The sequence below is a fragment of the Chiloscyllium punctatum genome, chromosome 17 (assembly GCF_047496795.1).
Source record: "Chiloscyllium punctatum isolate Juve2018m chromosome 17, sChiPun1.3, whole genome shotgun sequence".
Taxonomy (NCBI): Eukaryota; Metazoa; Chordata; class Chondrichthyes; order Orectolobiformes; family Hemiscylliidae; genus Chiloscyllium; species Chiloscyllium punctatum.
Window position 1 is genome coordinate 54,729,166 of NC_092755.1, and position 27,681 is coordinate 54,756,846.

Sequence of the window (27,681 nt, forward strand, 5' to 3'; positions counted from 1 at the left end):
AAGTATATCGCCTTTTCCTCACTCTGTTAAAATCCTGGAATTCCCTCCCTAACAGCATTGTGGGTGTTGCCTACACCAAATGAACTATTTCCTGATAAAGGGCTTTTGCCTGAAACATCGATTTTTCCTGCTCCTCAGATGCTGCCTGAACTGCTGTGCTTTTCCAGCACCACTCTAATCCAGAATCTGGTTTCCAGCATCTGCAGTCATTGTTTTTACCTGCTTCATGAAGGGGGCTCACCGCTACCTTCTCGAGCAACTATGGATAGACAATAAATGGTGACCCAGCCAGTGACATCCGCCCCCTACAAGTGAACTAAAAAAAAGGGTCTCCTTACAAAGGAGAAAACTGTTCTCCTGAAGCTCTATTCCACAAACCCCATCATCCTTCATGGCTCCGGTTGTTATTAAATGGCAATATTTGTGTACCTTCTAGTGTTCTTTATGTCAAATAAGTAGATCACAAAGCATTTATAAAGTTGGGAATTCTACTTGAGACTTCTGGCCTGTGATAGAGGGCGTTGCCTACATTCTCAGTGAACACTTCCTTACTACGTAGCACTCCTGCACATGAGCAAAATTCCATAAAGGTTCCTGCTGATGACACCTCTTGCATTTTGTTTCAATCAGAGCTGCAAAGAACTTCCGAAGATCCTATCACATCCCTGAATGCACGTCTCCTGCAATCCACCCGCTTGGCTTTGCCAGCCAATCCCAGTATCCATATCGCCCTACGGTTATCAGCGCACCACAGCATGCACGATGAACGCAGATACCTAAAGAGGCTGAAAACTGACCTTCAAAGCCAACTGTCCAGGTAATCATTTCAGCCCTATCCAAGATTTCAAAAGAGCCAAGCTCTGACCAGCATCAAGGATGCCCAAACCTGGTCCTTAACTAATTTGGTATTTTAAGCTTTTTCGTACAAAGAGAACAAAGTAGGGACAGGTGGAACGGATCACTTGAACCGTTGTTCAAAGTGACTAAAGTAGAATTATACAGAATTTACAATGCAGAGAAATGCCATTTGATCTGACTGAATCATCTGCCCGTGAAGTTTGTAAGCCTCCTTACGTTACCTGTAGAGTTGACCATTCCAACATTCCGCTGATAGTCTCTCCCCATGCAATCTCTAAAAATTTGGTGACTTCAAAGCTCTTCTGGCAGTGTCCAAACTCCAGTTAATCCTAATTGTCCTGCACTTGCTGTCTTAGAATGGCAGTCCAGCAATGTCTAAACATTTAAAATTTCCTCCCCCTCTCCCTCATTTGGGCTATCAGCAATATCTCTGACTCCTGGAAACTTGGCCTACCACTCCCTGATTGGGTGCTCATCGTAAAATAGCGATTAGTTACTTTTGTGATTACAATATGTTGTTCAATGCATCCTGTAGCAATGCCAAAGGCTCTTTCGATAGCATCTACCAAATCCCAGACCTTTACTACTTCGGATAAGTGCAGCAGATGCATGGAACCACCACCGCCTGAAAGTTCCCTGCCAAGCCATATCCTATTCCTGAATTGGAATTATATCACCATCCCTATGGTGCCACTGGGTCCAAATCTTGAATCTCCTTTCCTAGCTGCACTGTGCGTCTACCAGCAGGACTGCATCAGTTTGAGAAGGCAGCGCTGCACCACCTCCCAAGGGTGACTAGCAGAATAAATTGCTGAGCCTGCAATACCCATATCCAATGAGCAAATCACAAGAAAGCTCTGAGGCCTGCTGATTTATAACTGAATTCTGCCCTCTGCTGGCTCCAAGGATTTGCCAGTGTGCAGCCAGGCAATGGGGCTGACTGGAGATGACATAGATGGAAAGGGCCTTAAAAGGTTTGTGTTTAATGATGACAGGAAGGACTTATCAGACTTTCACAATCCTTTCTTTTAGTTTCTCAGGTGTACAACCCTCCACAGATCTTGCCGCCCTATACCTGCTGGCCCTGCGTGCATCCTGCCAAGACCATCATAGTCAACACCGTGCAATTTCATATCTGAAAAGTAGACTCCGTGCTGAGAAAAAACACATTCGTAAGTACTTTCTCGTGTGTGTGTGTGTATTGTGTGGGGGGCGAGTGTCCTGTATGTTTGAAATATCTTGGGTGCTCGCTGTGAAGAATCAGGCTTGGAGGTTCTATATAGAGTAATGAGACTGTCTATAGGGAGATTTGCACAGAGGGCTAGTGCAGAGGCTTTGAGAGTGTCTTTGGGAGAATGTCTATCTAGCTTTGTAGATCAGACTCTCTTTACAGAAAGTTTTAAAATTTCTAGGGATGTCACTCTGAAGTGTCGCAAAGGATAAAATTTGCTCCTTAAAGATTCCCAGATTGATTTATAGCCAATGCAGTACTTCTGAACTGCAGTTGCTGTTGTAGTGTATTTAAAAAAAAACATATTTGAATTTGTGCACAGTAACCTCCAACAATTTTGAAAAATGTTACCATTGGCACCTTCTCTAGTTGATGACTGAGAGGCAAACATTGGCCTTGACACCAGGTAAACTCTACATGGAATCTTTATAAGAGCAGCCAGAAACTTGGTTTAATATCTGCTCAGAAAGATTAACAGCTCTAACACCTCTAACAGTGTGAAGTTCCACAGTTATGAGCTCAAGTGGAGGAACTCTGGGAATTGATCCTTCCAGCCTTTGACTTCAAGCTAAGGGTATGATCACTGGACCACAGAACAAATGGAGGGTGAGATCATCCGTTAGGTACCCGGAATGCACAGGATACAATCGATATTATCCAATCTCAACAAATCTTGTTCCATAGAGGTCAGAATGGAATTAATGATTTCTATGTCTTTAAGTTATTTGAATTTTTTGTCTATTCTTATATTGGAATGTCAGGAATATTATGGCAGGAAGCACATCTGAATGTTACAATCTCTGCCACTTTGATGACAAAATATGGACTATAGATTTTCAAATAGCATTTCTGATGATGCTGTGCCTTTAAGAGATGTGTTCTGTCCTGTTTGTGTTGCAGAGGGTTATTGTCACAGTGGCGCAGCAATGTCTCCTTCAGACAGGCAGTTGGAAAATAGCTTTGAGTTCCCCTGTGTGTACTTTTTAAAAAAGTAAGACAAAAGAATAATGAGTGATCTGGGTCAGGCTCACACCGATCCAAAAGAATTTTGATTTTGCTTTCAGTTAGTTGTTTTTTTTTGCTGACCATTGGAGCTAGAGGCTTCGAATCTCTGCTGCTAGAGTCAAATCTTGGGCAGAGAGGGTTCCTCTTTTAAAAATCAAAAGGGGCAGATTGCTTCTTTTGGTGTTTCTTTGTATTGGACTGGAGAGAGACAGCATGTGAGAAGAATAACTATGTTCCTGAATTGCATTTACCAAGTGTGTGTTTATTGGGTGCTGCCTAGATTGGGACAGTTGATGATTAGTGGTTAAATAGTACATTTCCTTGTTAAGTATTTCAGTAGAATAAAATACTTCCAATTACTCTTTTTGTTGTATTTTAACTATGTTGTAAGAATAAAGTGTATTTTGATTAAGGCTTAGTGGTGGATCAATCAAATCATATCTGGAACACAGCACCTTACCTTTTTAAAATATATATAAAAATAAGGGTCTAGGCTGTCACCATACTTTGGGGGGGGGGGGAAATAGCTGATCCATAACACACTGTTCGATTTTAATAATTAAACTTTCATGGACTGAAATTGTCTTAAGGGGCAAATATGTTGACTTAAAGTGTCTACAGCAAGCTCCTGAGCTGCCAGATTAGTTCCATGAAGCTTGGACAATGTGGAATGAACCAGCATAGACTGAACTGAAATTAGTATTTATCAAAAATCATTGAATTCAATCAACCCAGTCAGGGTGAAATGGCCCTCACCACCTGTGAGAAGTGTCGCACATTAGAAATGGAAGACTCACTTGAAATTATCAAGCTAGGGGACATTTGAAGACAGGCACAGTAAAACTAAAACTGGCTTGTATGACATGTAGCGCATTACCTAAAAGCATGTGAAGGAACTTTCTTGTATGTTCAAGCATGTAAATTAGAGTATTATGTTTCACAATTTCCACTGTAAACTTGTATATTCTGTTATTGTACGCCAGAATCTTGTATCGTGTGTGTGTTAGGTGTTGTATTGCATTTTAGATGATATTGTGGAAGCAGCCTCAGTCAGTTCTGATTGTGTGCACAATTACATTTCAGCTTGCTGATATTTTACTAATCTGTGTTTTATCTTCTGATTCCAGAACATGATGTGTCTTTCAACAACTATTACCAGTACAGTCTGGGTGTGCTGGCACTGTGTGTGAATGATGTGAGGATAGATAGCAGTGTCCTGTCAGGACTAGTACCACATGAACACCGTCACCACTGGTTTCATGCTCTGTCAGGATTGATACCACATGAGCACCGCCGGCACTGGTTTGGTAAGCTGACCCAGCTTCTTCACCATTGAATCCATATCTTACTATTCCTGTATTCAAATCATCTTACAATAAAAGCTAACATTCCACTATCGCCTTCCTAATAGCTCTCTGCATTTGCATGTTAGCCGTTAATGACATTCACAAAAACACCCATGTTCCCTTGTGCATCCACACTTTCCAACCTCTCCCCATTTAAGAAATACTGGCATTTCTGTTTCTCTCACCAAAGTAGGATAACTTCACATTTATTTTCACATTACATTCCAACATCTGCCATCTTCTTGCCCAATCACTAAACTGTGTTGCATCATCCTCACAACACATTCCTGCTGAGCTTTGTATAATTTTCAGATTTGGGAAATATTTGTCTGCATATTATTTCATTGATATATGTTGTGGATTAGCTAGGGCCCCTAAGTACTGATCCTTGTGATGCCCCACTAGTCACAGTCTGCCAACTCCAGAATGATCCATTCATTTCTACTGCTTTCTGTCTGCTCGCCATTCCCTAATGCACGTGAGTGCAAGGTCTCCTATTTATTTGTGCTTTAATTTTACTAACCAACCTACTTTGGGGGACTTTATCATTTTGACTAGTAATGTTCTCAAATAAGCTCCAAAAAATTTGTTGACCACTATTTTCCATTTACAAGTCCATGCTGACCATGACCAATCAGATTACCTTCTCCAAGTGTACATTTTATTTTTAATGGTAGATTCAGGTATTTTTCCTATGACTGGTATAAGACTAATAAGTCTGTAGTTCCCTTTTTCTCGGTGATCCTTTGTTAATTAGTGGTTTGGCATTTGCTAGCTTCCAGTCTTCAGGAATCATCCCAACATCTGGTAGTTTGGGAGCTCATCCCCTGCGCATCAATTATTTCTACAGCTCTCTCATTCTACATCCCAGAGTGTTGAAGAGCAGGTCTTGGGCGCTTATAAACTTACAGCCCCATTAATTTCTCCAGTATAACCTTCTTACAAATACCATTTTTTTAAACCAACATCTCATTTTCCCACATCACTTGATCCCTAATTCTGGGAGTTTTCATGAAACCTGCAAAATAATCATTTACCTTCACCACTATTTCTCTGTTCGCTATTATAAATTCTCCGAAAGCTAGTGTGCTTCCAATTAAACCTGTTGGACTATAACCTGGTGTTGTGTGATTTTTAACTTTGTACACCCCAGTCCAACACCCGCATTTCCAAATCATAAATTCTCCTGACTCTATGTGTAATAGATTCCTAGTCAATTCATCAATTATTTCCCTTCTTGTACCTGTAGAAGTTTTCACTTAGTTTTTTTTCCGTAATTTGCATTCCTGTTCTTTTCTTCCTTTCCCTTATCAATTTCTTGGTCTTCCTTTGCTGTATTCTTAAAAACTTTCCAGTTCTTGAATTTATTCCTAATTATAGAGTCATAGAGATGTACAGCGTGGAAACAGAGCTTTCGGTCCAACCCGTCCATGCCAACCAGATATCCCAAACCAATCTAGTCCCACCTGCCAGCACCCGGCCCATATCCCTCCAAACCCTTCCTATTCATAAACCCATTCTGCCCACTTTATGAGCCTTTCCCTTTTAATCTTGTGCAATCTATTAATTCCTTTGTCAGCCATGGTAGACTGAACCTTTGTTGAGATTTTTTCTTTGAGAATGGGGGTGGATTTCATGCCCTCCTTTGCTAAATGCATATTGTTTTAGAAGTCACTCTTAAAAGAAAGAGAAAACGTGTTTTCATATAAATAACATATACTTTTGAAAAACATCCCGAACATTCCTTTGTCAGTAACTTTAAATTGGTCAATACTGCAAGTCAGAAGATGGGTCTTAAGTCCCATTATTCATAGCTGTGGATTTTCGGTGAACTTCAGTTGGAGCCATTTGGATGCATATGATCTGATCAATATAATTGAGAGGAGCAATTGACTGATTTATTTGTGTGGGGTTTCTTGAGCAAAAAGCATTTGCCAAGACACTGACTCTTGGTCTGATGTGGGCTATTGAACCAATAAAGCAACTAGACCTGTGTCTTGATTTAATAGTTTATCTGGAAGATGTTGCTACAGGCATTGTAGTGTGCTGTCAATGCTGTACTGCAGCGTCAGCTACTTTATAATGCTTTAGTCTTGTGAAGTCAGATTTCTGACTTGTGTGCTACGCAAAGATCTAGATTGACACCAATATAATTATAATGCACACTTGTGACGTGCTTGCTAATGACCTTAAGAGGAGCATAATTTGATATTGCCTGATGTCTTGTACTTTAAACTCCCCACAACTTAAACTTTTTGACATAGTTAAATTAATAGTTAATCTGGCTCTGTTTTAACAGTTGGCACAGCAGCGATGATGGTTTTGGCACTTAAGTGTGTCAGTGAATCTAAAGTGCCCCACACTGGAACATGGATGTACAGCAATGATACAAGAATGAAGGTACAAGCTACAATGAATAAAATGACGCAAAAGATACAGGATCGACAAACAAAGAATGGTGAAATTGGGGACATTTACAGCACGTCACTGGCCTTGCAGGTATTATCTTGAAAGGTTTCTCCTGTATTGACATGCTAAAATTGAGGTCATACTTGGGTAACAACAGAAAGATAATGGTGCAGAAAATGTGGCCTGTCTATATTAACCCACTGACTACTGAGTGACATTTTCTGAGGGTCTGTGATCATGGTGTATTAAGTGAGTTTAAGAACAAGGAAAGAAAATCAACACCAACTTCCTCCAATACCTCTATATTATTCAACTTGATAGAATTGCCCTCACACTTGGTTTTCCTTAAACCCATCCTAAGCATAAAAAATGATTTTTATTTTTGTATTTCCCCTCAAGGATTCATCCTTTGTTTTCCGCCCCCCCTTCCTTCATTTGCATGTTTTACTTTGATGTAATCAAAGCTTCCACATGCGGACTGACCTCCAGCTTTTACCTCTCCACATCCCAAACTGTTCATTGCTTATTTACATCCAGTCCTGAATATGTTCCATTTGCTCCCATTAATTGTTGGAAAGAGCAGAAGTGCTTTGTTTTCCCAAGCATAATCTCTGCACCCTCACCAAAGGCTTGACCCTGCTCTCCCAACCACAGTCTCTGGTCAAATCAGGTCATTCATAACCCCCAGTTGCTGTTTGAATCTAAGCTAAGCTTCTGATTCCATTCTCTCAATTGTCAATTTTGTCTGTTTGGCCTCAGTAACAACATCTATCTCAGCCAGCCTATCAACAAAACTTTTGTCTATGCTTTCATTGCCTGTTAAAGTTCAGTATTCCAGTGCTCTGGTTTCCAAACCTGCATCTAGTAAACTGAGCTGGAGACCTGGGTGAAGGCATTGTGGTGCATCTGGGAAAGCATATGTTTACTGGGCACCTTAACAGGAGCGATGTTCAACCCTCAGTTATATAATGTTTAGATTTGGTCAGTGGTCAGTAACTGATGGACTCACAGGTAAGAGGACCTGTGATTAAAGAGGTTCAGCCTTTATCTTTGTCCAACAGTTATGAAGACTGTCTGCCAGTATGGATAAAAATAAAGGTAAGAGAAATGAAAAGTAAATGGACTGCTGGTATGTTCAAATGGATTGGTGTTGACAAGGAATATATATATTAATTGGGATAGATATTCCTTTTTGCATCACGATGAAAAATTTGAAGGCTGTTATCTGCCACTGCCAAACCCATCTGCAATTGTAGAAACATCATATTGGACTCAAAAGGTCAACTTTGTTTCTCTCTCCATAGATGCTAAAGGACCTACTTGATTTCTCTGACACTTAGTTTTCATTTCAGATCTGCAACCCTAGCATTTTTGCTTTTATGTTAAGAACCTGCTCTTGACTGGCGAGGGAAGGACAAGAATCCAGTTGTTGTGGGCAACACGGGAACCAACAAAATAGGTGGAACTAGGAAAGAACTTCTGTTACTTAAGAAGCAGAACCGTAATCTCTGGAATACTATGCAAGACTCGAGCAATTTAGCATAGAGACAAACAAGTTAGACATTTTAAGTGTATTATTAAAAGTGGAGGTAGGCATTCTTCCATTGGGACTTAACCCAGGCTAGGATGAGTATTCTTATACATCTAATAACCAGGGCAATAGATAGGTCTTTAAACTAACAAGTGAAAAGGATGTTTCCAGTAAGGGTAAATTTATAACTTTAAAGCAAGTTATAGAGCTGAATAACAATTTGGTTGTAATCAAGCAACATGTGTCAAGAATGGATAGAGTTTAATAATAACAGCAAAGGTAACATAATGGAAAAATAATAAAATGTTCTAAGTTTTTGTGTGGAGCCGCAGGAGATGGAGATACTAAATGAGTATTTTGCATCAGTATTTCCTGTGGAAACGTACATGGAAGATATAAAATGAAGGGAAATAGATGTTGACATCTTGAAAAATGTCCATAATTACAGAGGAGGAAGTGCTGGATGTCTTGAAATGCATAAAAGTGGATGAATTCCCCAGGGCCTGATCAGTTGTACCCTAAACTCTGTGGGAAGCTAGAGAAGTGATTGCTGGGCCTCTTACTGAGATATTTGTATCATTGATAGTCACAGGTGAGGTGCCAGGAGAGACTGGAGGTTGGCTAATGTGGTGCCCCTGTTTAGGAAAAATGGTAAGGAAAAGCCAGGGAACTGTAGACCAGTGAGTCTAATGTCGGTGATGGGCAAGTTGTTGGAGGGAATCCTGAGGGACAGGATGTACATGTATTTGGAAAGGCAAGGACTGATTAGGGATAGTCAACATGGCTTTGTGTGTGGGAAATCGTGTCTCACAAACTTGATTGAGTTTTTTGGAGAGGTAACAAAGAGGATTGATGAGGGCAGAGCAGTAGCTGTGATCTATATGGACTTTAGTAAGGCTTTCGACAAGGTTCTCCATGGGAGACTGGTTAGCAAGGTAAGATCTCATGAAATACAGAGAACTAGCCATTTGGATACAGAACTGGCTTGAAGGTAGAAGGTGGTGGTGGTAGAGGGTTGTTTTTCAGACTGGAGGCCTGTGACCAGTGGAGTGCCACAAGGATTGGTGCTGGGTTCACTACTTTTCGTCATTTATATAAATGATTTGGATGTGAGGTTAAGAGGTATAATTAGTAAGTTTACAGATGACACCAAAATTGGAGGCGTAGTGGACGGCGAAGGAGGTTATCTCAGATTATAACAGGATCTTGATCTGATGGGCCAATGGGCTGAGAAGTGGCAGATGGAGTTTAATTTAGATAAATGTGAGGTGCTGCATTTTGGGAAAGCGAATCTTAGCAGGACTTATACACTTAATGGTAAGGTCCTAGGGAGTGTCGCTGAACAAAGAGACCTTGGAGTGCAGGTTCATAGCTCCTTGAAAGTGGAGTCGCAGGTAGATAGGATAGTGAAGAAGGCGTTTGGTATGCTTTCCTTTATTGGTCGGAATATAGAGTGCAAGAGTTGGGAGGTCATGTTGCAGCTGTATAGGGCATCGGTTGGGCCACTGCTGGAATATTGCATGCAATTCTGGTCTCCTTCCAATCGGAAAGATGTTGTGAAACTTGAAAGGGTTCAGAAAAGATTTACAAGAATGTTGCCAGGATTGGAGGATTTGAGCTATAAGGAGAGGATGTATAAACTGGGGCTGGTTTCCCCGGAGTGTCTGAGGCTGAGGGGTGACTTTTATAGAGGTTTATAAAATTGAGGGGCATGGATAGGATAAATTGACAAAGGCTTTTCCCTGTGGTGGGGCAGTCCCGAACTAGAGGGCATAGGTTTAAGGTGAGAGGGGGAAGATCTAAAAGAGACCTAAAGAGCAACTTTTTCTCACAGAGGGTGGTGCATGTATGGAATGAGCTGCCTGAGGAAGTGGTGGAGGCTAGTACAATCGCAACATTTTAAAAGACATCTGGATGGATATGTGATTAGGAAGGGTTTTGGAGGGATATGGGCCAGGTGCTGACTGGTGGGACTAGATTAGGTTAGGATTTCTGGTTGGCATGGACAGGTTGGACCGAAGGGTCTGTTTCCGCGCTCTACAACTCTGACTCGAGGCTCCAAAACTAAACCTGTTACTTAGAGAGAATTGTAAGGGATAGGATTTATGCACATCTGGATAAGAATAATGTGATCAAGGATAGTCAGCATGGTTTTGTGAAGGGCAGGTCGTGCCTCACAAACCTTATTGAATTCTTTGAGAAGGTGACTAAGGAGGTAGATGAGGGGAAAGCGGTAGATGTGGAATATATGGATTTTAGTAAGGCGTTTGATAAGGTTCCCCATGGTAGGCTACTGCAGAAAATACAGAGATATGGCATTGAGGGTGAGTTGGAGGTTTGGATTAGGAATTGGCCGGCTGGAAGAAGACAGAGGGTAGTAGTTGATGGTAAAGGTTCATCTTGGAGTGCAGTTACTAGCGGTGTTCCGCAAGGATCTGTTTTGGGACCATTGCTGTTTGTCATTTTTATAAATGACCTGGAGGAAGGGTTAGAAGGTTGGGTGAGCAAGTTTGCGGATGATACGAAAGTCGGAGGAGTTGTAGACAGTGAGGAAGGATGTGGCAGGTTACAGCGGGATATAGAGAAGCTGCAGAGCTGGGCAGAAAGGTGGCAAATGGAGTTCAATGTAGCTAAGTGTGAGGTGATTCACTTTGGTAAGAGTAACAAAAAGATGGGGTACTGGGCTAATGGTCGGATACTTGGTAGTGTGGAAGAGCAGAGGGATCTTGGTGTCCTTGTACACAGATCTCTGAAAGTTGCCACCCAGGTAAATAGTGCAGTGAAGAAAGCATATGCGTACTGGCTTTTATTGGTAGAGGAATTGAGTTCCGGAGTCCTGAGGTCATGCTGCAGTTGTATAAGACTCTGGTGCGGCCGCATCTGGAATATTGTGTGCAGTTTTGGTCACCATGCTATCGGAAGGATGTGGAGGCACTGGAACGGGTGCAGAGGAAGTTTACCAGGATGTTGGTACGGTATGGTAGGAAGATCGTATGAGGAAAGGCTGAGGCACTTGGGGTTGTTTTCATTGGAGAAAAGAAGGTTTAGGGGTGACTTGATAGAGGTGTACAAGATGATTAGGGGGTTAGATAGGGTTGACAGTGAGAACCTTTTTCCACGTATGGAGTCAGCTATTACAAGGGGGCATAGCTTTAAATTAAGGGGGGGTAGATATAGGACTGATGTTAGGGGTAGGTTCTTCACTCAGCGAGTCGTGAGTTCATGGAAAGCCCTGCCAGTAGCAGTGGTGGACTCTCCCTCTTTATGGGTATTTAAGCGGGCATTGGATAGGTATATGGAGGATAGTGGGTTAGTGTAGGTTAGGTGGGCTTTGATCGGTGCAACATCGAGGGCCAAAGGGTCTGTACTGTGCTGTATTTTTCTATGTTCTATGTATCACAATTGATGGCAGCATAAGGGATGAACGGACTTGATCTACGAGTCTTTGGTGAGACATGGCTGTAGCAAGTCCAAGGTTCTGAACTAAACATAGCAAAATATTTAACTTTTAGAAAAACGGGCAAATGAAAAATATAGAGGAGTAACCATGGTAAAGAATACACTAAAGGAAGATTCTTCGTCCAGAAAAATAAGGATATGGAATTGATATGGGTGGTGCCAAGGAACAACAATGAGTAAATGGGATTAATTTTTAGAATATTAATCACTGTTGAACAAATCATATTTGAGGGGAATGTAACAAGCATAGAGGATATCAATTCTCTGGGCTGGCCAATCCAAATTGATCATCTTTTAGGCTGAGTTCAGAAGGAGGTTCTTGAGAAAGATTTCTGGAATAATATGTAGAGGAGCCAGCAATGGAACAGGCTGTTTTTAAATCCAGTATTGTGTCATGAGGTAGTTAATTGTGATCTTGTAGTAAATTGCCTTTTGAGGAAAGATGATGTTAATAATACAACTGAATTTTGTATAAATGTTGAGAGTGTTTGTGTTAAAGCAAAAAATTAAGATTCCCTACAGTGTGGGAACAGGCCATTTGGTCCAACCGGTACACATTCACCCTCCGAAGATTAACCCACCCAGACCCACTCCCCTCTGACTAATGCACCTAACGCTATGGACAATCTAGCATGGCCAATGCACCTGACCTGCACATCTTTGGACTGTGGGAGGAGACCAGAGTACCCAGAGGAAACCCATTCAAACACTGGGGGGAATATGCAAGCTCTCCACAGACAGTCCCCGAGGCTGGAATCGAACTCTGGTCCCTGGTGTTGTGAGACTGTAGTGCTAACCACTGAGCAACCATGCTGCCCTTTTAATTAAATATAATTGAAGCAAATTCTAGAGGAATGAGGACAAATGGCTGAGGTAGATCGGTCAGTTAAATAAAAGACATGATGGTAGATGAGCAATGCATTTTATTAGTATTCCTAATTTTTTGCTTGAGGAGTAGACAGACAGTCCACTGACAAAGTGGAGCAGCCAAGCTCACTGAAGAAAAATAGATTAAAGGAAGAGGTTTAGAGTTGACAAAAAACAGCCACAAACCTAGAGATTGGGAGATTTTAAAGAGTCAATAAAGCATGTTACAGAAAGGATAGAAAGAAGAAGAAAACAGAATAGAGTTATAATAAATGGCCAAGAAATATAGAAACTCTGGTCTCCTTCGTGTTGGAAGGATGTTGTGAAACTCAGAAAAGATTTACAAGGATGTTGGCAGGGTTGGAGGATTTGAGCTATAAGGAGAGGCTGAATAGGCTGAGGCTGTTTTCCCTGGAGCGTCAGAGGCTGAGGGGAGACCTTACAAAGGTTTGTAAAATCATGAGGGGCATGGACAGGATAAAATAGACAAAGTCTTTTCCCTGGGGTGGAGGTGTCCAGAACTAGAGGGCATGGGTTTAGGGTGAGAGGGGAAAGATATAAAAGGGACCTATGGGGTAACCTTTTCATGCAGAGGGTGATGTGTGTATGGAATGAGGTGGTGGAGGCTGGAACAATTGCAGCATTTAAAATGCATCTGGATGAGTATATGAGTAGGAAGGGCTTAAAGGGATATGTGCCAAGTGCTGGCAAATGGAACTAGATCTGGTCGGCATGGATGAGTTGGACCAAAGGGTCTGTCTCCATGCTGTACACCTTGATGATTCTGTAAATGGATTCTAAGAATTTTAGCAAGTAAAGATGAGCCCTCTAGTGGCAGAGACAGGAGAAATTATAACTGGGAATAAGGAAATGACAAAGCAATTAAATATTTTGTGCCTTTCTTCATGGAAGATGCAAAGAGTATGCTGGAACTCATGGAGAGTCTGGGATCTGAAGAACTGACAGTAACTAATATTAGTAAAGACATAGTATAACAATGGGGGAAACAAAGCACATGTATTTAAGCTTTTTTTATTTTAAAAAATATTTTTATTAATAAAAATAGATTTTTAAATATTACAACAAATACAAAACAATGCAATTCAAAACAGTACAAAACTAAACCCAAATAATAAAAAAAAATCCCCAGCCCACCCTCCTATACGAATGTATAAACATATATAGAGGTATAAAATTTTAATAAAACCTAAACTAGCTATATAACTAACGAAATAAATACCTAACAATAAACCAATAAATAGTAATAACTCAGCCCAGCCAAACAAAACACTCATACATTCACAGCTCCTCCTCCCTGGATATTGGACTCATGAAACACAATCGTTACAACTATATAAAAGCCCTTGTTAGTGTGGCAGATAAATCTGTGTCCAGGTATTTAAAAAAGGGTTGCCATGTCTTGTAAAAATTCTCAGTTTTGTGGTGTACCATATTTGTGAGAAAATCCAGGGGAATATGCTCCATAACAATCTTCCGCCAACCCGACAGGCCTGGGGGGTTTTCTGATATCCAACCTAGCAAGATATTCTTCCTTGCACAGAATGTAAGAATATTGAAAAGTTTTGCCTTATGCGAGTCTGCAGGAAATACAATGGGTAGGCCCAAAAGGAGCGAAATGGGGTCCTTCTCCACCCTTACACCTAAAATCCTCTCCATTGCACCCACCACAGCGCTCCAATATGTTGGAAGCCTGTCACAAGACCAAAGACAACGGGTAAGAGTACCCATACAGACCTTGCACTTGGGACATGCTGAAGATACCCCTGGTTTAAATTTTGACAAACAGTCTGAGGCCAAGTGGACCCTGTGGAGAATCTTCAACTGTAAAGCATGGGTCCAGTTGCAAATTGATATCTTCCTTGCATTCTCCTAAATATCCTCCCATGCCTGTGAAGAAACTTCAACACCCAGCTCTCTTTCCCACATCTTGCAGAGTCGATCAGACTCATCTGAGGTAGCACCCCCAATTGGTGATACAGAGTACTGACAGACAGTGTACTCTTAGCCCTTAGTACCCCTCTTTCTATGTCCGATTTGTAGGGATCAGTCAAAAGTGTGGTCCTTTTTTGAATAAAATCCCTAACTTGAGAAAAATGAAAGAGGTCTCTATTAGGTAACTCGTACTTCCGTACTAACTGATCGAAGGACATCATTACATCTCCCTCAAATAAATCACCCATGCAAGATATACCCCTAGCTGCCCAACGTTTAATTCCTGAATCTATCACACCTGGTTGAAAACTCGGCATACCCACTAAAGGTGTAAACAAAGATGTTTTGCCAATATTACCTTCCCTCTGCCGAATTGCCTCCATGCTTTAACAGTATTGATGACTATTGGGTTATAACAATATTCCCTAACTGTCCTCACCTTGTCCAAAAACAGCAAACTGGTAAGGGGGCACCTTGACTGGGAGACTTCGATATCTAGCCATATTGAAAAAGGGTCCCCACAAACCCAATCACTTACGTAGGTCAAAAGCGAGCTTAATTGGTAATTTTGAATGTCCGGAAGGTCTACTTCTCTTCTCCCCCCCCCCCCCCCCCTACAATCTGTGTGGCAACTGCAGTTTGGCTAATTTAATGAGGGGCCATTTATGGTGCCAGATAAAGGAACTGTTCAGTCTCCTGAGTGTTTGTTTATTGAAAATTAGGGGGAGCATCCGTATAGGGTATAGCAAATGAGGGAGAATATTCATCTTAATAAGCGCTATCCGACCCAACCATGAGACTGGAAGTGCTCCCTATCTTTGGAGATCTTGTTTAATTTTTTCAATTAATTGAGTAAAATTGGCTTTGAACAGCCAATCCAGAACTGGAGTAATGAATATGGCCAAATCCACGCAACCCCCCTGTGACCACCTAAATGGGAATCTATAGTCACTCTCAAGAGCCAACTCTTTCGTAAGGCCACCCATAGGCATAGCCTCTGATTTAGCAAAATTAATCTTATACCCTGAAAAAGCACCAAATGTGTGAATGCATTGTATCAGGCAAGGCACTGAGACTGCTGGATTTGTCAAGAAAATTAGAACATCATCTGCATACAGCGAGATCTTATAATTTTAACCCGACTTCTGGAGCTGATATATTGACATCCCCAGGAATGGCCTCTGCCAACATTTCAATCACCAACGTAAAAAGTAATGGTGAAAGGGGACAGCCCTGCCAGCTGCCCCTAGAAATATTAAAATTGCTTGATCGCACCCCGTTGGTAATGACCGCAGCGGGAGGTACACTGGAGAGAACCTTTACCCATCTTATGAAAACTTCACCCAGACCAAACCGGTCTAGAGTATGGAAAAGGTACGGCCACTCAAATCGGTCAAATGCCTTCTCTGCATCTAAAGAAATCACCAGTCCCTATATTGACTGCTGTTGGCATGCTTGAATTACGTTAAGCAGCCTCCTAACATTATTGGAGGATCTGCGACCCTTTATGAAGCCCGTCTGATCCTCTTTAATAATAGAAGGTAACACAGTCTCCAGCCTTCATGCAAGAGCCTTAGAGAGGATCTTAAAGTCCACATTTAGGAGCGAGATGGGCCTGTATGAAGCACAGTCTTCCAGATCCTTCCCTTTTTTTAAGGATAAGTGAAATATTGGCCTCTCTCAGAGATGGTGGGAGACAATCATGACTGTATGAATCATTAAATATATTCAGCATCGGGCCTGACCGTATACTTATAAATTCCTTATAGAATTCACTGGGAAGTCCATCAGGACCGGGCACCTTTCCACTCTGAAGCTGCCTCACAGCTTCCTGCACTTCTTGCTCTGATAATGGAGCATTGAGAAAGGACTGTTGTTCGGGAGTTACACCCAGGAGCTTCAGATCTCTAAACAAGGATTCCATTTTGGCCTGTCCTTCCTCACAATTCTCAGACTGATATAACTTAGAGTAGAATCTCTGGAACGCCACATTAATCTTTTTAGAATTACATGTTAGGTTCCCAGACCCTTCCCTAATCGCTGTAATGGTTTGTGGGGCACTTCTCTTTCTGGCAAGGTATGCTAAGTATTTGTCTGGCTTGTCACCATGCTCGTATAACCTTTGCTTTGCAAAAGCCAGCTCCTTTGCCGTCTGCGTGAGCACAGAATTTAGTGCAGACCGCAGTGCCGTAATCCTCTGTAGTTTGACCAACGAGGGTCTGTAAAAATAGGCCTTCTCGGCTGCCTTCAACCATGCTTCAAGGAGACGTTGCCGCTCACCCTTCTGCCGCTTCCTACTTGTGGAATATGAAATAACTAACCCTCTGGCATAAGCTTTGGCAGTTTCCCAGAGAACAGATGAACTATCAACTGAGCCTATGTTGATGTCTAGGAATGCCCTAAATTCCCTAGAGAAATTCTCCACAAACTTGCTGTCCATGAGAATAAAGGGATCTATTTGCCTGTACCTTGAATCCACTGTAACATCCTTAATTTTAACCATGAGGCACACTGGAGCATGATCAGAGATGGCAATATTACCAATTGTACAGGATGCCACCAGATTCAGGGTTACCACAGGGGTCAGAAAAAAAAATCAATCCTCGTGTGACATCTGTGTGAATTGGAGAAAAACATGAAATCCCTACCTGTAGGGTGGAGACACCTCCAGACGTCCACCAATCCTAATTCCCCACACAAACTCAATAACTGTTTAGTTTGTGCAGAGGGTATCGAGGAACCTTTAGGCAACCTGTCTACTGTGGGGTCCATGAGGCAGTTAAAATCTCCCCCTATAATGATGTGTCGAGACTAGAGACTTATCAGTTTAGAAAAAGCATCTACCAAGAATTTAAGAGGATGAGCTGGGGGACAATAAACATTTAAAATGCCATATTCTTCCCCATTTATCAAGGCTTTAAGAATTACAAACCTCCCGTATGTGTCTTTAACACATTCCAACAATTTAAATGAGAGATTTTTCCTTACCAATATAGCCACTCCCTTACTTCTGGTATTAAATGATGAAAAATAAACTCAGTCAAAGCCATTCTGCTCTAATTTCAGATGCTCCTTGTCATCCAAATGTGTCTCCTGTAACAAAGCAATATCCACCTTCTCCTTTCTAAGACTCGAGTACCTTCTTCTTAATTGATGAGTGACTTCCCTTGATATTCCAGGTACACCATTTAATCAAATCATTAGCCATAATCTTCTGCAATTGCATTTAAATTCCAGAGAGGAGGAACCCGAACCACAAGTTGCTGAGCTTGAGTGTCGCATGATCCACCAAATATAAAAGCTACATAAACTAAAACCACTACATTTAACAAACATACAAAATTATTAAAAATAAAAAACAACGAAAACCAGAAAACAAACCAACATATAAAGTGCCAATAGCACTGAGTAGGGGAACTCACCCCCTGCCCAGAGGGGACAACTATCCGTCCCGAACTGCCCATAAATAGGCATCTAACCATCTCAACTAACTTCACTTCTCCCAGCTAGAGCCACATCACAAGCACAAGCTAAAAAGAATAATCACCCCATTGAATATCAATATGAGTTTTAAAAAAAACTTTCTTTTATAAAGAAAAGGGAATAAATACCCCACCCATCTTTTGGTATGTCCTAACTTAGAAATTTAAAATGTACATCTTAACCACCACCAGACATAGTTTGAACCAAATTATCATCAATAGGGGAAAAACAAAGCTCCAACCAGATTTCCTCCATTTCTTTTACAAAATGATAAACTCATACCCAAGCAACAATATTTATGCACACTACAATTGTTTAAATTAGGTTACTTTGTGCACAAAGTCTCTTACCTTCTCCGATGTGTCAAGGAGATGCATGGATCCATCTAAGGTGATCAGAAGCACTGCCGGATATCTCAGGGAGTACTGAATCCCAAGCTCCCTCAATCTTCTCTTGACACCATCATATGATTTTCGTTTCTGGATCACCGCCTCTGAAAAGTCCTGAAAAAACATAACCTTAAACCCCCCATAAATTAGGGCCTTTGGATCCTTCCCCTGGAGTCTGGAAACCTCCATGACTTTCTCCTTATCCCGGTAATGATGGAACCGGGCGTTCCAGGAAAGGACGAGGGCGTTGACCCAGACCCGACCTCCGTGCTGCGACCCGGTGAGCCCTCTCTATCTTCAATCCGCTCATACTAGTCTCCAAGTCAAGGAATTTCGGAAGCCGATCTTCAACAAATTGTGCAGGCCGCTCACCTTCCTTACCCTCAGGCAGACCGATGATCCAAATGTTTTTGCTCCTGCCCCTGTTTTCAAGATTATCCACTTGGTCACGCAAATTACGAACCTGCGTCTTCAGGGCTTGGATTTCTTCCTTGAATGAACTGGCATCAGCTTCCACCACTGTGGCCCTGTGCTCCACCTCATCCGTCCTCTTCTCCAGGTCTCCCAGCTGCTGCTCATGCTTCTGGAGCCAACTTTTCTTTAATCTGTTTCCCCAACATCTCGCGAGACTTTGAGAGCTGGTTCACCAGGTCCTGGAGAGTAATCTGCTCTGAGGCTGCTGCAGGCCCGGCCTCAGATGCTCCTCCTCCCTTTTTAGGCATTTCTGGACAGCTGAAAATACAAGTGAGTCAATTTTTAAATGTTTCTTGGGGCTCCACAATTTTTCCAAGGCCCCAAGAAGTCCTGATGACCTGGGTTGGGTGGGCTAAAGGACCATCCTGCTCCTGCTGCGATGCGAAGCTCTGCAGTGTGACCTTCTCAGATCGCCGCCATCTTAGATCCCCTGTATTTGAGCTTTTGAGGGTACAACTAGCAGGACAGACAGGGAAGCAGAGGGAGTGTCAATAGTTTGTATTTTCAAAAGGTTATCAAGAGTTACTGTAGAGGAGATTTTTGCACATGGTTAAGATTGGAGTTAATAGCATGAATGAATAATTGGTTAATGGATAGATTGCATCGAGTCGAGAGTCCTACAGCATGGATATAGGCCCTTTGGTCCATACTGGTCCACGCAGACCAAAATGCCCATCCACGCTAACCCCATTTCCCTGCACTTGGCCCACATCCTTCTAAACCTCTCCTATCCATGTATTTGTCCAAATGCCTTTTGAATATTGTTAATGTACCTGCCTCAACCACTTCCACTGGCAGCTCATTCCACATGCATATTACCCTCTGGGTAAAAACGTTGCCCCTCAGGTTCTCTTTAGTGTTTCCCCTCTAACCTTAAATTGATGCCCTCTAATCCTTGATTCCTCAACCTTGGGGAAAGGACTGAGTCCATTCACTGTATCCATGCCTCTCATGATCTTATACATTTCTATCAGATTGCTGCTCCCCCCCCCAGTCTCCAAAGGAAAATGTCCTAGCTTGTCCAACCTCTTCCCTATAACTCAGACCATTGAGTCCAGGCAACATCCTTGTAAAGGTTTTCTGCACTCTTTCTAGTTTAATAATATCCTTCCTATAGAAAGGTGACAAAAACTGAACACAATACTCCAAGTGCAGCCTCACCAATGACCTATACAACTGCAACATAACTTTCCAACTTCTATACTTAGTGCCCTTACTAACAAAGGCCAGTGTGCCAAAAGTCACCTTCACTGCCTTGTCTACCTGTGACTCCACTTTCAGAGAACCGTGCACCTGAACTCCAAGGTCCCTCTATTCCGCTACACCCCTTAAGGCCCTACCATTCACCATGAAACTCCTACCTTGATTTGACTTTCCAAAGATGTGACACTTATCTATATTAAACTCCATTTGACATTTCTTGGCATAATAGAAATAAATGGGTCATTTTCAACTTGGTAAGATGTACCTGGTCAAGTGCTGCCAGTACTTCGGTGTCAGTGTTACAACTGGCTGGGAGGATAATCACACAAATAATCAAGCCCCACTGTTCCATTAGTCTTCCCAGAATGTATAAAATCTCAATTAGATATGAAGGTGACCAATTTGCCTGACTGACTACTATTCAGGACAAAAGCATTCTCACAACGTTTTATAATTAACAGAAAAAACTCTATTCATTGTAATGCCATTAAGTTGAACAAAATGATAGAAAATTAAGGATTTCTAATGTACTACTATGTAACTTCAACTATGCTCCTTCAAAAGTGCTAAATAAACATACACCTCTTCATAAGTAATACAGACACAAGACAAAAGGTTTGCTGTAAATACTAAGAATGAACATAGATCATAGACAGGGTGAACTAAACTCCAAATCTCTTAAACACTAATTTCAAATTGTATCTCAGTCATAGTCATAGAGATGTACAGCATGGAAACAGACCCTGTCCATGCCGACCAGATATCCCAACCCAATCCAGTCCCACCTGCCAGCACCCGGCCCATACTCCTCCCTCCAAACACTTCCTATTCATATACCCATCCAAATGCCTCTTAAATGTTGCAATTGTACCAGCCTCCACCACATCCTTAGGCAGCTCATTCCATATACTTACCACCCTCTGTGTGAAAAAATTGCCCCTTAGGTCTCTTTTATATCTTTCCCCTCTCACCCTAAACCTATGCCCTCTCGTTCTGGACTCCTCGACCCCAGGGAAAAGACTTTGTCTATTCATCCTATCCATGCCCCTCATGATTTTGTACACCTGTATAAGTTCACCTCTTAGCCTCCGACGCTCCGTGGAAAACAGCCCCAGCCTGTTCAGCCTCTCCCTATAGCTCAAATCCTCCAACCCTGGCAACATCCTTGTAACTCTTTTCTGAACCCTTTCAAGTTTCGCAACATGTTTCTGATAGGAAGGAGACCAGAATTGCACGCAATATTCCAACAGTGGCCTAACCAATGTCCGGTACAGCTGCAACGTGACCTCCCCCCTCCTCAATCTTCTTTGTTACTTCTTCAAAAAACTCAATCAATCCTTTCACATTTTTAATGCTGCTGTCTGTAAAATGTTGGTTATTCTACAATAATTTGTCCAGCAGACCTAGATCTTGTTCAAATTGTTTCTTTTAAGCTTTCTCAGTTTTCTGTTGACATTCTACACAACTGGTAAGGAAGGGATGAATACATTCAGATCACAGTCTGTGGATTTCTCTGCTGCCCTGGTACTTAGATTTTAACACTCTGCAGCTAATGCAATCAGAGGGCTGTTGTCAGGAAGAATTTCCTTAATACCAAGGCTCAGCGTCAAGTTCTTTCCTTCACTGGTTCAAAAAGTAACATTGCCTGGCACAGCCTGACATATGTAGCATTTTATTTTCAAGTTGCAAAGCTCTTGTTGATAGTTCAGCTATCGAGCAGACCATTTTCCACTTCAGTTTATAGTCCTAAAAAAATCAAAATGTGGCCTCTTACAGTCAGTTATTCATAATCTGTATGAATGACTTAGATGAGAGAACTGAGTATAAGCTATTCAAAGTTACTGGGAACACAAGCCAGGTGGATACATTAGGTAAGAGGGAGATGCAAAGGGAATACTTGCGAGTTAAGTGAGAAAGCATGGAATTATCTAAAAGAATGGAGAGTTCGGAACTAGGGGTAAGTATCTCAGGATTGGGGGGGTCAGCTATTTGGAGCTAAAATGAAGAGAAATTTCTCCACTCAAGGCTTTTGAATCTTTAGAATTCTCTACCCCTAAGAACTGGATTTAGAAGCACAGAGTCATAGAGATGTACAGCATGGAAACAGACCTTTTGGTCCAACTCGCCCATGCCGACCGGATATCCCAACCTACTCTAGTCCCACCTGTCAGCACCTGGCCCATATCGCTCCAAACTCTTCCTCTTATACCTATCCAAATGCCTCTTAAATGTTGCAATTGTACTAGCCTCCACCACTTCCTCTGGCAGCTCGTCCCATACACATACCACCCTGTACGTAAGCAAGTTGCCCCTTGAGTCTCTTTTAAATCTTTCTCCTCTCACCCTAAATCTATGCCCTCTAGTTATGGACTCTCTCACTCCATGGAAAATGCTTTGCCTATTTATCCTATCCATACCCATCATGATTTTGTAAACCTTTATAAGCCTCCGCCTCAGACGCTCCAGGGAAAACAGCCTCTCCCTGTAGCTCAAATCTGCCCAACCCTGGCAACATCCTTGTAAATCTTTTCTGAACCCTTTCAAGTTTCACAACATCTTTCCGATAGGAAGGAGACCAGAATTGCATGCAATATTCCAACAGTGGCCTAACCAATGTTACGTCTGTACAGAACATGACCTCCCAACTCCTGTACTCAATACTCTGACCAATAAAGGAGAGCAAGTCAAACACGTTCTTCACTATCCTATCAACCTGTGACTCTACTTTCAAGGAGCTATGAACCGCACTCCCAAGTACTCTTTTTGTTCAGTAACACTCCCTAGGACCTTACCATTAAGTGTAGAAGTCCTGCTAAGATTTGCTTTCCCAAAATGCAACACCTCACATTTATCTAAATTAAACTCCATCTGCCACTTCTCAGCCCATTGGCCCATCTGGTCAAGATCCTGTTGTAATTCTTCACTGACCACGACACCTCCAATTTTGGTGTCATCAGCAAACTTACTAACTATACCTCTTATGCTCACATCCAAATCATTTATATAAATGATGAAAAGAATTGCACCCAGCACCAATCCTTATGGCACTCCATTGGTCACAGGCCTCCAGTCTGAAAACAACCCTCCACCATCACCCTCTATCTTCTACCTTTGAGCCAGTTCAGTATCCAAATGGCTAGTGCTCCGTGTATTCCGTGAGATCTAACCTTGCTAACCAGTCTGTCATGGGGAACCTTGTCAAACGCCTTACTGAAGTCCATATCAATCTCATCCACCGCTCTGCCCTCATCAATCCCCTTTGTTACTTCTTCAAAAAACTCAATCAAGTTTGTGAGACATCATTTCCCCCACACAAAGCCATGTTGACTATCCCAAATCGATCCATGCCTTTCCAAATATATGTACATCCTGTCCCTCAGGGTTCCCTCCAACAACTTGCCCACCACCGAGGTCAGGCTCACTGGTCTATAGTTCCCTGGCTTTTCCTTACCAACTTTTTTAAACAGTGGCACCATGTTAGCCAGTCTTCCGGCACCTCACCTGTGACTATCAATGATACAAATATCTTACTAAGAGGCCCAGCAATCACTTCTCCAGCTTCCCACAGAGTTCTGATCAGATCCTGGGGATTTATCCACTTTTATGCGTTTCAAGACATCCGGCACTTCCTCCTCTGTAATATGGACATTTTTCAAGGTGTCACCATTTATTTCCCTACATTCTATATCTTCCGTGTCCTTTCCCACAGTAAATACTGATGCAAGATACTCGTTTAGTATCTCCCCATCTCTTGCGGCTCCACACAAAGGCCACCTTGCTGATCTTTGAGGGGCCCTATTCTCTCCCTAGTTACCCTTTTGTCCTTAATGTATTTGTAAAATCCCCTTGGATTCTTCTCAACTCTCTTTGCTAAAGCTATCTCATGTCCCCTTTTTGCCCTCTTGATTTCTCTCTTAAGTATATTCCTGCCTTTATACTCTTCTAAGGATTCACTTGATCTATCCTGTCTATACCTGACATATGCTTCCATCTTTTTCTTAACCAAAACCTCAACTTCTTTCCTCATCCAGCATTCCCTATACCTACCAGCCTTTCATTTCACCGTAACAGGAATATACTTTCTCTGGATTCTCATTCTCTCATTTCTGAAAACTTCCCAATTTCCAGCCGTCCCTTTACCTGCGAACATCTGTGCCCAATAAGCTTTTGAAAGTTTTTGCCTAATACCATCAAAATTGGCCTTTCGCCAATTTAGAACTTCAACTTTTAGATCTGGTCTATCCTTTTCTATCACTATTTTAAAACTAATAGAATTATGGTCGCTGGCCCCAAAGTGCTCCCTCACTGACATGTCAGTCACCTGCCCTGTCTTATTTCCCAAGATTAGGTCCAAGTTTTGCACCTTCTCTAGTAGGGACATCCACATATTGAATCAGAAAATTGTCTTGTATGCATTTAACAAATTCCTCTCCATCTAAACCTTTAATACTATGGCAGTCCCAGTCTATGTTTGGAAAGTTAAAATCCCCTACCATAACCACTCTTATTCTTACAGATAACTGAACTCTCCTTACAAATTTGTTTCTCAATTTCCCTCTGACTATTAGGGGGTGTAATACAATCCCAATAAGGTGGTCATCCTTTCTTATTTCTCAGTTCCACTCAAATAACTTCCCTGGATGTATTTCCGGGAATATCCTCCCTCATTGCAGCTGTAATGCTATCCCTTATCAAAATCGCCACTCTCCCTCCTCTCTTGCCTCTCTTTTTCTATCCTTCCTGTAGCATTTGTATCCTGGAACATTAAGCTGCCAGTCCTGCCCATCCCTGAGCCATGTTTCTGTAATCGCTATGATATTCCAGTCCCATGTTCCTAACCATGCCCTGAGTTCATCTGCCTTCCCTGTTAGGCCTATTGCTTTGAAATAAATGCAGTATAATTTATCAGTCCTACCTTGTTCTCTGCTTGGTCCCTGCCTGCCCTGACTGTTTATCTCGCCTTTGTTCTCCACTGTACCAGTCTCAGATTGAAATCTTGCCTCACTACCTTCGTGGGAGAAAATGGAATTGATGTACAAGTTTGTCCATGATTATGGAATAGGCTTGATGGGTCATCTGGTCTACTCCTTTTTCTTTCCTATATTCTAAGTGACAGCTTGTACTGAATGCTGGAATTTGTATTTTATCCTATTATTGAAGCTTTTTTACCTACTTCAAAGGTCCTCAATACTTTTCCCCCTCAGTCCTCTGATTTCTTGTTTACTGTTCTAGGCCTTGGGTTAAATCCCAGTAAGGACTCATCCCTTCCTATCTCAATATCCTCTTTCAAACTGTAAAGCCTCTCCTCATCATAGTCATCGTTCCTGAGAGTGTTGTTCAACCCTCGTCATCCTCCAACTGTTACTGGCTTTCAACTGGGTACCAGACTGTAGAATTCTATTCTCCTGAGTCACTCACCTCTTTGACCAAACGTTTGGTTCCCTAACCCACCTGGGACATTTTACCTTATCTAGCTCCACCCTATTTATATTCCATGTGGTAGTTATTCCCTATTCTAACCACAAAGCTAAATTTGTCATTGCCCTACATTGGCTCTCAGTTAAGTAATGATTAGTTTCAGAATTTGCATCCTTCCATAGCCTCTCCTTATCCCTTTAATGTTCTAGAATGTCTATGCTGCTTTCATTTAGAAATAAGCAAGAACAGAAATTTCTGGAGAAACTCAGCAGGTCTCGCAGCACCGTCTGTGAAAAGAAAACAATATTAACGTTTCAAGTCTACCTTTTTCTTCAGAAATGATAGCTGGGACAGGTGATAGTGTGACCAATGAATAGTTGAAATGGTTGGCTATACTGAAAACAACCCATTTCATCACATGATCTGGGGCACGGTAGTGGCTAGTAGAGGTGGAAGGAGGTGTTCATGCTCGAAAATTGTTAAACTCAATATTACAGTCCTGAAGACTGTAATACCCCCAGCTGGAAGGTAAAATGTTGTTCCTTCGGCTTGCATTGAGAACCACTGGAGCACTGCAGCTGGCCTGAGATAGAAGTCTTGTCAGGGCACACAAAGGTTTGTTGAAGTGACAGGCAACTGGAGACTATCACTGGACTTGAAACATCAACTCTGTTTTCTCAACACAAATGCTGCCAAACTTGCTGAGTTTCTCCAGTACTATCTGTTTGTTTATTTCAGATTTCCGGCATCCGTGGTATTTTATTATATTTGCAGTGCTTTGTTTTATTTCTCTAACTTTAATTGCTCCACCATCAGTAGCTATTCCTTCAATTGTCAACTCTCCAAATTCTGAACTTTTTTTCATTTTCTGCCTTACTACTACCTTTTTTATTGCTCCCCCGACCTTTTTAAGATTTTGTTTTAAACCTATCTCTTTGACTACGCTTTTGGCCACCTACCTTAATATCTCCTTAGCATAGTATCATATTTTGCTTTACAAAGTTTCCATGAAATGCCTAAGAAGTGTTACCTACATTAAAGATGCTACATAAATAGTAATGTGTAAGTTAATGGCAATCTTGTATTTAAAGCCCTAGCTTCTTTTCAACACATTTTCTTTGTGACCAGCAAACTCCTTGAGATGTCAAATGGACTCTCATCACCTGGTGATATGCCAGATATTACATGTTTTAACAGATTTTGAGTCTCAGTTAAAATCTGACTTGGCTTCTGTCACTAGTTTCTCCATTGTGCCCCAAATGATTAGTTCATGTCACCTGGCCAATACCTAGCATCACTGCAGTAAGATCTAAAGCCATTTTACTAGGACCTCCTGTTAACTGAACCTCTCACATGAAGTGGTATTATTATTATTTCCTGTATAACTGTTGTTCTGCTCTGGTTTTCTGCAATGCACACTGAACCAATACAAATCTTCGCACTATTTATTTAACTTAATTTGGTGTTGCTTCTTTAGTGGACAAAATATCTTGTGTCTTTGGTCAGGACTTCTGCTGATTATGGCTAGCTCTATCTTAACCAAGTCATTCTTGCTACCTCATGTCAACTGGTTTTCCCAAAACTATCTCTCTCCAAATGTTAATTTGCCTTTTGTTCCCTCGCTTGACAGAAAGCTGGCTACTTGATCGTTGACATTTTCAGCTCTCACTATCTAGGAGTCTACCAGTGATACTGTAATCAAATGGCTACTGTCCATTAGAATGAGGAAATCCCTAGAAACACTCTTCCTACTGTTAATAAATGAATAGGGTACCCTGAACATAACCCCAATGTGTATTGTAATTTGGGGATGGGAAGCAGGAGGGAAAGCAGTGGACCATTGGAATCAAGTAAAGTACTAGTTCACACTTGATCTTGTTGTGATAGATAGAATAGGTTTAACATTTCACCTATTGAATCTAATAGATCTAAACTTGTATCTTAGCACTCTTTGTTTGAAGTCACGGTGACATGTGAGTGAACACTGCAAATCAGTTTATCTGTTCTATACATATCCCAACGCTTTGTGCAGTGAACTAAGGATTTTCTTATAAA

At 41.6% G+C, this 27,681-nt stretch overlaps 1 protein-coding gene across 4 annotated transcripts in view; it reads left to right on the forward strand.

Annotated features, from left to right (window-relative positions):
* LOC140487853 (transcobalamin-2-like) overlaps positions 1–27,681 on the forward strand; it is a 57,171-nt gene that overhangs the window by 13,183 nt on the left and 16,307 nt on the right. For all 4 annotated transcript variants that reach the window (XM_072587192.1, XM_072587193.1, XM_072587194.1 and 1 more), the window contains exons 3-6: positions 631–817; positions 1,891–2,030; positions 4,222–4,401; positions 6,740–6,939. In XM_072587192.1, coding sequence (XP_072443293.1) covers positions 631–817; positions 1,891–2,030; positions 4,222–4,401; positions 6,740–6,939 — 707 coding nt within the window. The remainder of the gene's footprint in view (positions 1–630; positions 818–1,890; positions 2,031–4,221; positions 4,402–6,739; positions 6,940–27,681) is intronic.